This window comes from Ceratosolen solmsi, unplaced genomic scaffold (genome assembly GCF_000503995.2).
Source record: "Ceratosolen solmsi marchali unplaced genomic scaffold, CerSol_1.0 scaffold56, whole genome shotgun sequence".
Classification (NCBI taxonomy): domain Eukaryota; kingdom Metazoa; phylum Arthropoda; class Insecta; order Hymenoptera; family Agaonidae; genus Ceratosolen; species Ceratosolen solmsi.
In genome coordinates, this window is record NW_011948425.1 from 1075235 (window position 1) to 1085517 (window position 10283).

The 10283-nt window shown below is 34.7% G+C and overlaps 2 protein-coding genes across 3 annotated transcripts; both read right to left on the reverse strand.

Annotated features, from left to right (window-relative positions):
* Window positions 1-493: 493 nt before the first annotated feature.
* On the reverse strand, window positions 494-4631 carry BckdhB (Branched chain keto acid dehydrogenase E1 subunit beta). Of its 2 annotated transcripts, none has more exons than XM_011500283.1 (8): window positions 4207-4624; window positions 3949-4026; window positions 3377-3579; window positions 3072-3227; window positions 2494-2665; window positions 1787-1932; window positions 1597-1683; window positions 494-1247 (listed from the first exon to the last, which is right to left on the reverse strand). In XM_011500283.1, exons 1-8 carry the CDS (start codon window positions 4343-4345, stop codon window positions 1107-1109), a joined length of 1122 nt encoding a protein of 373 aa, XP_011498585.1. In that variant the 5' UTR covers window positions 4346-4624; the 3' UTR covers window positions 494-1106. The 2 variants fall into 2 exon arrangements, with proteins under 2 accessions (XP_011498585.1, XP_011498586.1); XM_011500284.1 differs by having other exon boundaries at window positions 1152-1247; window positions 1782-1932; window positions 4207-4631.
* Window positions 4632-4889: 258 nt separating this feature from the next.
* Window positions 4890-9540, reverse strand: LOC105362794 (aldehyde dehydrogenase, cytosolic 1-like). The gene is made up of 11 exons (XM_011500285.1): window positions 9376-9540; window positions 7785-7889; window positions 7596-7697; window positions 7365-7530; window positions 6973-7277; window positions 6456-6558; window positions 6154-6338; window positions 5738-5902; window positions 5261-5418; window positions 5110-5184; window positions 4890-5030 (listed from the first exon to the last, which is right to left on the reverse strand). The coding sequence occupies exons 1-11, from the start codon at window positions 9424-9426 to the stop codon at window positions 4961-4963; spliced, it is 1485 nt and encodes a 494-aa protein (XP_011498587.1). The 5' UTR covers window positions 9427-9540; the 3' UTR covers window positions 4890-4960.
* Between the last annotated feature and the right edge of the window lie 743 nt (window positions 9541-10283).

The following is a 10283-nucleotide window of genomic DNA, read 5'->3' on the forward strand; positions in this document are numbered from 1 at the left end:
CCAATCTAATGAGTGTAATGGAATGCTTTTACCGTTTTTTCGTAGAAAAATTGAATTTTCCATTTCATAATATCTACTCACTATTTGTCGTATATAAAATTTCCTTATTTAATTACTACTTCGCTGCATATTAGCGTCAAACTATCAATATCAATTAATAATAATTTTTAATACTTGTGTTAAAGAAACAATGAGAAGAAGAGTAAAGAAAATATATATTTGAAGTTTATTCTCAAAAATTCTCGACAATTAATGTGCGTGTAATTTTATTATTATTTAAATAAATGAGTTTTAACACTAATGTTCATTGCATTTATTACATTTTATATTAATTTATATTTTCAATTACAATAAGATAAATCGTATAATAATAATAATAAAAAAAAAATGAATCGGTTACTTGATTAAAATGTGCTTTATTTCTTTTATACATACATATATATATATATATATATATATATATATATATATTTTATAAATGTACAAACTTGCATATGTAACGTTTTTATTCCGATACCAGATTAATCAGAGTTACTTTCAAATCTTGTAATTTACATTAATAATGAATTAGAATATGTAAAACGGAATAATATTAACTATTTTTCATACGAAAGAGTACAAAAAAAATATATAAATAAAAATAAAACAAAAAAAAAATGCTCGAATGAGAAAAGCGTACTATCGACAAAGTGAAATTAAGTATGTAAATAAAAGAAAATGCCTCTACTGGATATAATTCCTCGTATTGCATTGAATAAAAATTGTCCCGATACAGAGATTCCATTTTACGGACAATTTTGTTAAGCAATAAAGTACTGTAGGCTTTGAAATTAATTTCTCATTATTATTCCGTGTATAAAGATTAATTGCCGCAAGATATTTTGTGTGATTATACGTCATTCTTTTTTCTTTTTTAAATCCATTGCCCCTTAGGTGGGTATTACATTGGTGAATAATCACACCGAAAGCAAGATAAAGTTGTCGTTACCAGACCGGTTTAGGTGTTCACGTGATGCAAAAGTGTTCGTGGCTTTATACAAAAAAGAATCCGACTCTTGCAAAAACTGCCTCACTTTAATAATAATCGTGTGCAGATACAGTGGCGTTCAATATTCCAAAGTATTTTTGATACTTTCAAAACAGCGCCACTTATCGGGCAGATAAAATGGCTCGTGTACGTGAGGGAATGGCGTATCCCAGCCCGTTACTCTTCCAATAGGAGCTTCCAGGCTTAAAAAACATTCTTCCTGCAACTCAAATATATGTACAGCTTAGTGGGAGCTTTTTGACACGGAGAAATCTCGCTTTATCCAAGAAAATCTATCGTACGAGAGCTTATCGCGCTCTCCTTCAATTCCCGATATTCCTCAATCAACGCGCCCATTGCCATCGTAATCGCCTAATCGACCCATTAAACGAATATCAACACTCCCTCCAACACTAAATCCAATATTAAGCTTTCCTCCCTCCCTCCCCCAATCCACTCTCACGCCCCACTCGTTAATTCAATATCGAAAAGGCCGGCTTATTATCGGCCGGTTTAATTAACCAGAGATTATCCGCCAATAAAATGCAAATAATGCCGATATATCAAACCTGAATTGTCGCTGCGATCTCGCTTCCAAAACCTTGGGACAACGGGGCTTCGTGGGAGACGATGACTCGTCCAGTCTTCTTAACCGACTGCGAAAATCAATCATTTCCTTAAATTCTCCCTTTATTATGCGCACCTGGGCGCGAGCGTATCGACGTTACGTCGAGTGTCAAAGTGGCAAAGGTACCTTACATTACAAACCGTCTCAGCATCCCACGGGAGTATCGAGCAGAGGTCTATAACCTCGCAAGATGCGCCAAGCTCGTTTTGCACGAGATCGGCGGTCTCTAGTAGGACGTGTATCTGCGTGCCCCAGCCAATCAGCGTTATTGCGTCTCCTGGCGAAACATAAAATGTGCCTAGAAATACGAGCTTTGGAAGGCTCATTATGCATCATCATTACGCAATGGAGAGGGAAATTGCGCGTGGGGATGCTCGGTCACGCTTTATGCGCGCTTCCCGAGTAATAAATCAACATCGCCACTGCCACGATCGAACTCATTAATAAGCAATTAATTCGATATTAAGACAGAGATTTAAAATTATAAACGTATGAAAATGTAGGAAATGGTTTTCCACGCATTCTAACGCCACATTACAACCAGGGTAAAGAATTTTATGAAAAAAAGCTAAATCATTCGTTTATCTCCCTTCCTTCCAGTCCCTTCCATTTTTACTCGCTGTTTGTCTTTCTCTCTCTCTCTATTTCTTTCTTTCTTTCTTTCTTTCTTTCTTTCTTTCTTTCTTTCTTTCTTTATTTATTTATTTATTTTTCTCTCTTCATTCCCTCTCGATCACTTTTTTTTATTGTTTGTTCTCTTTCCATTACGTTCGATCGATTGCGTTGGACTAGTGCGTGTGAAAATAATGAAGACTCGTTCGAAGCGAGCCACACCAACCTTCGCGTACAATTTCAGCCTTCTCGAGCGGCAACTTGTAATAATCCAACGACACTGTGTCGATGGCCGTGCGGTACAAGATCTTCGGCTCGAAAAATATGCAGGGATCTTGCTCCTCGATGCAGCTCAACAAGAGACCTTTGGCCTGCACCGGTCCTCGTGGCACAACCACCTAAAACGGATCGACTGCCGATTAAAGGACACCCTCCTTAATCCACACTCCGTCTCGTGCTCGCCAAAGCCAACTAAAAGCGGGTCGAGGCGTTAATAATCGAGGAGATAATTTATTAAACGCCGATAATTCGTCGCAATTTTATTGCGCCCCATCACGAGCGTAATAATCAGGTTATTGGGGCAGCCGTTATCTCGTAGGAAATAACGCGTCGAGCCGATCGTTCGTAAATAATCGGGAAAATGTCGCGGCCGACCTTGAAACGCAACCCCGCCAAAGAGGTACTTCGACCTGCCGCGAAAGGAGACACTCGCCTCGACCCGTACTTGGCAATTCGACTCGTACTTAGCTTTTTAATCGGCCGCATTAATGCAGCCCCTGTCCAAGCTTATTCGACATAACTGACCCTGAGCCCGGGCGTGTGTGCGAAATATGCCTCCGGACTCTGCGAGTGGTAAAGCGCCCCGTGGCCCACGGCACCGCACGGTGCTCGTACCGTCAGCTTACCGCAATCGAATTGGCCGCCACTGCGGTAGCGACACTTGGCAGCCTCGTTTACCAACTGCCGAAACCAAAGACAGACAAACACACATACATGACTATCGTCACGCACATCCCATTCGGCAATGTGGCCAACGTACGAGGGGCCGGGGGAGAGGCTTGGGCGCAGAGCCCTGCCTTATCGGCGTCCGGTAGAGGATCGCCGCGTACCTGATCGAACGCCGGGAATATGTAGTCGGCGAACTGGATCTCCGCGATGGCCGTGATTCCCACGTTCGCGAGGCCGATGCCGAAGCCGACGATGCCCTGCTCGCACAGTGGTGTATTGAACACGCGACTTTGTCCGAAACGATCCTTCAGGCCAATCGAGCAGCGGAACACGCCGCCGAACTCCACGTCCTCGCCGAAGAACACTGAAACAGAATCGCGCCCACCACGCTTGACATCACGCTGCTTCGATGGATAATCATGGTTGATGAGAATCGGCTGTGCGATCGGCCGGCCTTTCCTTATGGCGGTGCGACGGGGAGGGGAAGGAGAGGAGACTGCTGCCAATGCCGTATGCTAATCGCTAACTAATCGTCATTGATCTATCGATTTGGCGCGATCGGTCATTGCTAATCATTAATCACATTGGCCGATGTTAAGAGACCTTGCGGTTCTCGGCTAATGCCCCGGCCGCTTATCATACATGCGACTCGACATTGCATCTCTATGTAGGTGCTTCGCGATTATAGTAATTAATAAAATTAATAATATACCAATTTGTATATTTGATTTACCTGACGTTTTGTCCTTCTCCAAAAACAGATGTAGAGCATTGTTTATGGCTTGAAACATATTCATCTCTTTCACCTCTCCTGTAAAAATCGTTAATGAAATGTAAATTTAGCGCGAAAATTCGCCCAACGCTTACTTCTTTTCAATCTCTTCTCCAAATTATCACGCTGACTTACAAGGCAAACGTCTATTATATTACGATAAGCTTACGATCGCCAAACCATAACATAATAACAATTTAAAATAATTTTAATCGTCACCTGTTCTAACGGTTCTCGTGTCGGGATAATACGTAAAATGGATATTTCTGCAACTTGGTCGGCCATTAATGGGTAACGAAAGTCGAAAAAACTTCGACCCACGCCGTGTCGAACGCGTATACAACTTACTCAGAATCATGATCGAATAACACTGCTCGCATCAACGAATAGCGATAACGAACTCGCGTTCTCATCGCAACGTCGCTTACGCAATATCAAGCATGATAAGCGTCGCCTCGAGGCCCCTCCGCGACCTTTCGCGCAATTTTCTTTTACTATCCACATATACGAAGCACACGCGGCCACGAGAGCTTCCGTGCACGAGAAAATTCATGTACAAGCCAGACGGCCTTATCAGTGTCAGCCCTCGTCTAATTCCGGTTGAACACTGCTAGATGTCACTAGGTGCGTCTAAATGCTAATCGCCAACCGACTAATCTAAATATCCATTTGCATATATATATATATATATATATATATATATATATATATATGAGAAATTGAAAATGTTTGTTGACTGACGTGTGAAATAAAGCCGATAATAGAGGCGAATAACAAACACATTGGCGACAATCGAGGTTTTCATGGAACAATAACGAAGAAACAAAAGTTGACAAAAACAAAAAAAAAACAGAAACAAAAAAAAATTAAAAAAACATGTATTTATTCACCGACTATATTTACAGTTCGAAAATAACAAAGGTATTTAAGTATTTTAATCGTTGGCAAACGTCGGTCAATGCATAAATTACGATTACTCGTCACTGGACAAGCGAATGTTTGTAACCTTTGTGTTCATTAGCCCGTCGAGCGAATCTATTCCTCTGAAACGTTTAATATATCGCTTTAATGAGGTTATAATTCGTTTGCTTAAGTGTGATTATTTAAAACATTTTTACTTACAATTCGGTACCCATACCAGACATTTTATGACCGCTGAAAGGCGTTTGGGGAGAAAGGTTTGCCCATTGGTTCACCCTATTGAACATTGATAATTTCAAGATAAAAGTCTATCTTATTAATTAAAAATTGAAATATATATAATTGTACTAACCAAACGGTGCCGGCTTGAATAGCTTTTGAAAATTGTACTGCGGTATTCAAATTTTCGGTAAAGACACCGGCTGCCAGGCCGTATTTATTATTATTGGCTCGGCGTATAACTTCGTCCAATGTATCGAATTTAAAAATAATTTCTACTGGACCAAATATCTAATGAAATTTAAGCAGAATAATTTGAAGATCCATTGTGAGTGGCTATTGTTTATTTTCAGTATACGTACACAGGCATAGAAAATAGATACTCGAATAATATAAAATTACTTTTTCTATCATATCATATTAGTGATGAAGCCACTTTCAAAAAAGTTACTTTCAAGTGAATCACTTTTTTTTTATTATTTTTTTGTTTTTTTTTTTGTTTTCGTTTTTGTTTTCGTTTTTGTTTTTGTTTTTGTTTATGTTATGTTTCAATCACATGCAAATTAGCGATTGACGTGCTTAAATTGTATAAATTAGCTTGTATACTCACTTCGTCTTTAGTGATTGTCATATCATCGGTAACTTCCGTAAATACCGTAGGCTCTATAAAGTAGCCAACACTACCGTGTCGCTTACCCCCTAATACGCATTTCGCTCCCTCCTTTTTACCAATTTCAATATATGATAAAACTCTTTCCAAAAATACCGAATCAATCTACAAAGGAATAGATAATATCATAATAATTACATAAATTTGTATATAATATTAATAATTTGAATGTGCTTCCGATTGCAACTCAGCTGTCAAATTAATTGTTAAAAACATTACGATTAATTATTAACTGATGTCCAATATATTATATGTTACATAATGTAATATAAAACATAAATATTGCATTTTATACGTCGATCAAAGCTTTCTCAATGACTAGATTAAATTGTTAAATATGAAATTTATAAAATTACCTGCGGACCTTGAAATACATCAGCCTCAAATGGTCCACCAACTTTTATTTTTGAAGCAATTTCGATAAATTTCTGGACAAATTTGTCATAAATTCCAGATTGTACATAGAGACGAGTCGGGGCAAAGCAAGTTTGGCCAGCCGTTACAAAAACGGACTGAGAAATGTATTTAAGCGCTAGATCCACTACAAAATGTTAATGTATACGTTAATAAGCGTATTACTAAATGTCCCCCTCACCCACTCCAACCCCTCATACATTATCGTTATCGAGCAATAACGAGAATTCAATATTTTACTTACAATCGGCGTCATTAAACACGACCGCAGGACTTTTTCCTCCCAATTCCAAAGTGACCTTTTTTAAATTGCTTTTTGCTGCTGCTTCTAGCACAAGTTTGCCCACCTATTGTATAAAAATAAATTAGAATGCAAATATAAGATATCCGGCTAAAACTTCTTTTTACCTTTTTTCGCAATACCTGATTAGGCGATTAATTTATTATAAATATATACACCTTTAAATATATGCAGATTCACATAAATATTTGTGTGCATGGGAGTAGTGATATGCAAATCGCACAATTATGAAGAAAAAAAAAATTTCCTCATACATTCAAGTTTTATTCATTCAATGTTTAATTAGCAGCTTTGAATTTATTTTTACAAACTTTTTGAAAAGGATTGATGGTGCAAAAAATGACATCGATAAGTTTAGGTGTAATAATCCGTCCCTCGATAATTAAATCGCCGAGTCGTAAATATCGATAAATTGTAATGGCTTTCTTCGTTCGTATTATCACGTTAATGAATAACTTACCATTGTTGATCCAGTGAAAGAAATCTTGTCAACGTCTTTGTGATGTGTAAGTGCGATTCCCACTGCAGGGCCAGAACATGAAAGGATATTGACCACACCGGGCGGAAAGCCCGCTTCTTTTATTAAATGCCCCAAGAAGAGTGCATTTAATGTTGTTTGCTCAGCAGGTTTGACCACAACCGTGCAACCGGCCGCTAATGCCATAGAGAGTTTAAAACTGAGAAGAACTATTGGATAATTCCACGGTATTATGATTCCAACTACTCCAACCGGTTCTTTTGTAGTATAGACTAGTACCCCACCATCTTTGATCGAACAAAAACAAAATCATTGCCATTCTGTATCTTTGATTAATTTATCACTCAAACGTATATTATATCGAAATAATGTACCGGATGAAATGGTTTTTCCATGAATTTTATCAGTGCATCCAGCAAAGTAGCGCACGAATTTTATCGCCTCTAATGTTTGTCCATAGGATTGAATGAAAGGTTTTCCATTATCTAACGATTCTAAATTTGCAATTTCATTCACATTTTCCTCGATCAAATCGGCGAGCTGCATCAAACATCACTTTCAATAAATATCATTTATTATTACCGATTTGTGCATTTTACACGCACCTTATTTAGAAGTAAACCACGAGCTGAATCGGTTAGACTCCTCCATGGTGATCCTACCTCAAATGCATCCCTTGCGACCTTCACGGCTTTATCTACATCAACCTTAAATATAAAATGCACCGATTATAGCCATTTCTAATTGCAGCATTTGCTTCTTTTCTTAAAAAATTAGTATAAAATTATTCTTACTTCATTAGCTTGTTGTAAGACTGCTAATAATTTTTCGGTTGATGGATTGACACTAGTGTACGTCTCTCCACTGACTGAATTGACGAATTCGTTGTTTATAAATAACTAAAAGAAGATAATGTATTTTATAAACATTGATAATAACGTAAGATAAAGTTCCCTTAAAAATATCGACATGACTTAAATATCCGTTTTAAATGTGGAACAGCGTGTTTGGAGAAAGTAGTTCGTTATTATAAATAATTAATTAAATTAATGAAACCAATGGATGATTGAATAAAAGATGACTTGTGAATAATCATAAACCAAGTAGTTTAGAAAATAGCTTGGAACAAATAATATCTAAAATATTTTTAAATTTGATTATTAGACCTATAGATTCTTCTTATACGTATGGAAATATCGGCTTAGACTAAAACAAATTGTTCAGCTATTGTCCTTGAAAACAATAAAAAAAAAAAAAAAAAAAAAAAAAAAAAAAAAAAGAACAAATATCTCATTAATTCAATCTCGTATTTATAATATTATCTTTCCTGGGACGAATAGTAGACTACCACAGTTAAAGAATACCCAAAAATACGAATATGTACAAATGATTAATCACCGCATGAGTAATATAAAACCCAATTAGAATATTAATATTTTCCATACAATAAGTCATGCCCCTTAAATTTCATATAACATCTTTATTTTATATAAAGTCTATGAATTTTCATATTCCCTTAATAAAATTTTTATAAAAACTATCGATCTGCGTATAAATAAGATAGTATAAGCTCATTGAAACCTTTATAAATGTTTAGAATTTTCATATCTCTTTTATCTATTCACACTTTTCTCCGACAGAGGCGTTCCTCTTTTGGAATTCATTAATTTCTATTAACTAAAGCTACGGTTATCTTTTTTCTTCTTCTTTTTTTTTAATATAATTTTTAATACTATAATATGGATTAATAATTATGCGGCTGAATGTTTTACAATTTTAATAACAGTAAATCACTATCACAAAGTAATAACTTAAAGAATATCTATAATATTTCATTTAATTTAATTATTAATGAAATTCTAATGTACGTATTGTTTTGAATGATACTATTGTTAGTTGATTCTCGTTATTATATAATTCTACAAAAATGTATACGAATAATGTTAATTAGTAATAATAATTATTTAATGTTAAAAGTAAGAAAATATTACACTATCAGCCATAAGGTAACAAAAAAATAATTATATTAAACGTATGCATTATCAATCAATGCATTCGAAAAATAATGAAAAATTTAATCAAAAATACCGTTCAGAAATATTTAAATTCATAAAATAAAATATAACATTATTCGATAAAATTATTCATTGAATTAAATTTTCGACATTTTTAAATTAAAATTTTAACATTTATAACAATATAATATTTACAATAATTATCTGTTAATAATTATCAATAATTTTTCTTTAAACATTTTTAATTTATAAGGTCGCATGTCTACTAAGTTATTAGTTGATTTTTAAAAAATGTAATCTATTATCACGAATAATTAATGTTTAATAACGAATAATAATTACTATTATAACGAATAATTTAACGAATTACCTGATCAAACTTAATACGTTGATTACTCCGAGGTTCAGGTGGAGGGGCCATGACTCAATTATTATAATCGTTAAAGAAGAGAGAATTCAGTCCACGGAAGCGTCAGTAACTCCAGAATTTACTTCTTGCTCTTAGCTTACCAACAATGGTACTAAGATTTTAAAAGAGTAGATGTTTAGGAACATACGTTTCGACGATTCTCCCTCTCCTCTCGTCTTCCCATCTGTTTAGCTACAAGATAATCTATGTACCTCAAAATATCTTATCTGACAATATTATTATTCGTATTATGTGAGTAGTCAAATTTATCTTCGGGACAAAAACAATTTGAAGCTTTAATAAAGAAAAATAGCAAAAATTAATAGCTCATATGATTATGAAAGTAACAAATTCGAAAAATGTCCATATATATATATATATATATATATATATATATTTATTGTACATTGTATTTTGACGTACGAAAACATGTCATAATTAACCGGAAATTAATAACCAATTGACATCTTGCAACATCATTTTATTCGTTGGCAATATACATTTTACCAGCTTAATAAATAATTGTAAAAATTGTTTTTTTTAATTTACTCTAATCATAAATCATAGTTTCATTACAGATATATTTTAATAGTTTAGTATGAAATATTAATCTTGTAATACCGAATAACATTTTTCAATATTATTCGTTTACTTTTTTGCACCTTTTATAAATGCATATATTATAACAATAAATAAATAATGTAATAATTTTTTTTCTATGCATAATAGATAAAGATAAATAAAAACTTTAGCCTTAAACTGTGCTAAGAAAATTTTAATGAAATATAGTTAGAATTGTACTCCATTCTATGTATGAAAGAGATTAAGTTTGATTGGAATGAGGTAAGAAAAGTTTTGTAAATGAAAGA

What these genes read in the sequence shown, in the direction of transcription:
- BckdhB (XM_011500283.1), bottom strand. Translation starts at nt 4,345, where the DNA reads ATGATTCTGAGTAAGTTGTATACGCGTTCGACACGGCGTGGGTCGAAG. An exon ending in GGAGAAGGACAAAACGTCAG is followed by an intron (nt 3,580 to 3,948) that starts GTAAATCAAATA and finishes ATTCTGTTTCAG; the next exon opens with TGTTCTTCGGCGAGGACGTG. An exon ending in AGATCGCAGCGACAATTCAG is followed by an intron (nt 1,248 to 1,596) that starts GTTTGATATATC and finishes TTTGAGTTGCAG; the next exon opens with GAAGAATGTTTTTTAAGCCT.
- LOC105362794 (XM_011500285.1), bottom strand. Translation starts at nt 9,426, where the DNA reads ATGGCCCCTCCACCTGAACCTCGGAGTAATCAACGTATTAAGTTTGAT. An exon ending in TGACAATCACTAAAGACGAA is followed by an intron (nt 5,419 to 5,737) that starts GTGAGTATACAA and finishes AAATTTCATTAG; the next exon opens with ATATTTGGTCCAGTAGAAAT. An exon ending in TCTGGTATGGGTACCGAATT is followed by an intron (nt 5,031 to 5,109) that starts GTAAGTAAAAAT and finishes TAAACGTTTCAG; the next exon opens with AGGAATAGATTCGCTCGACG.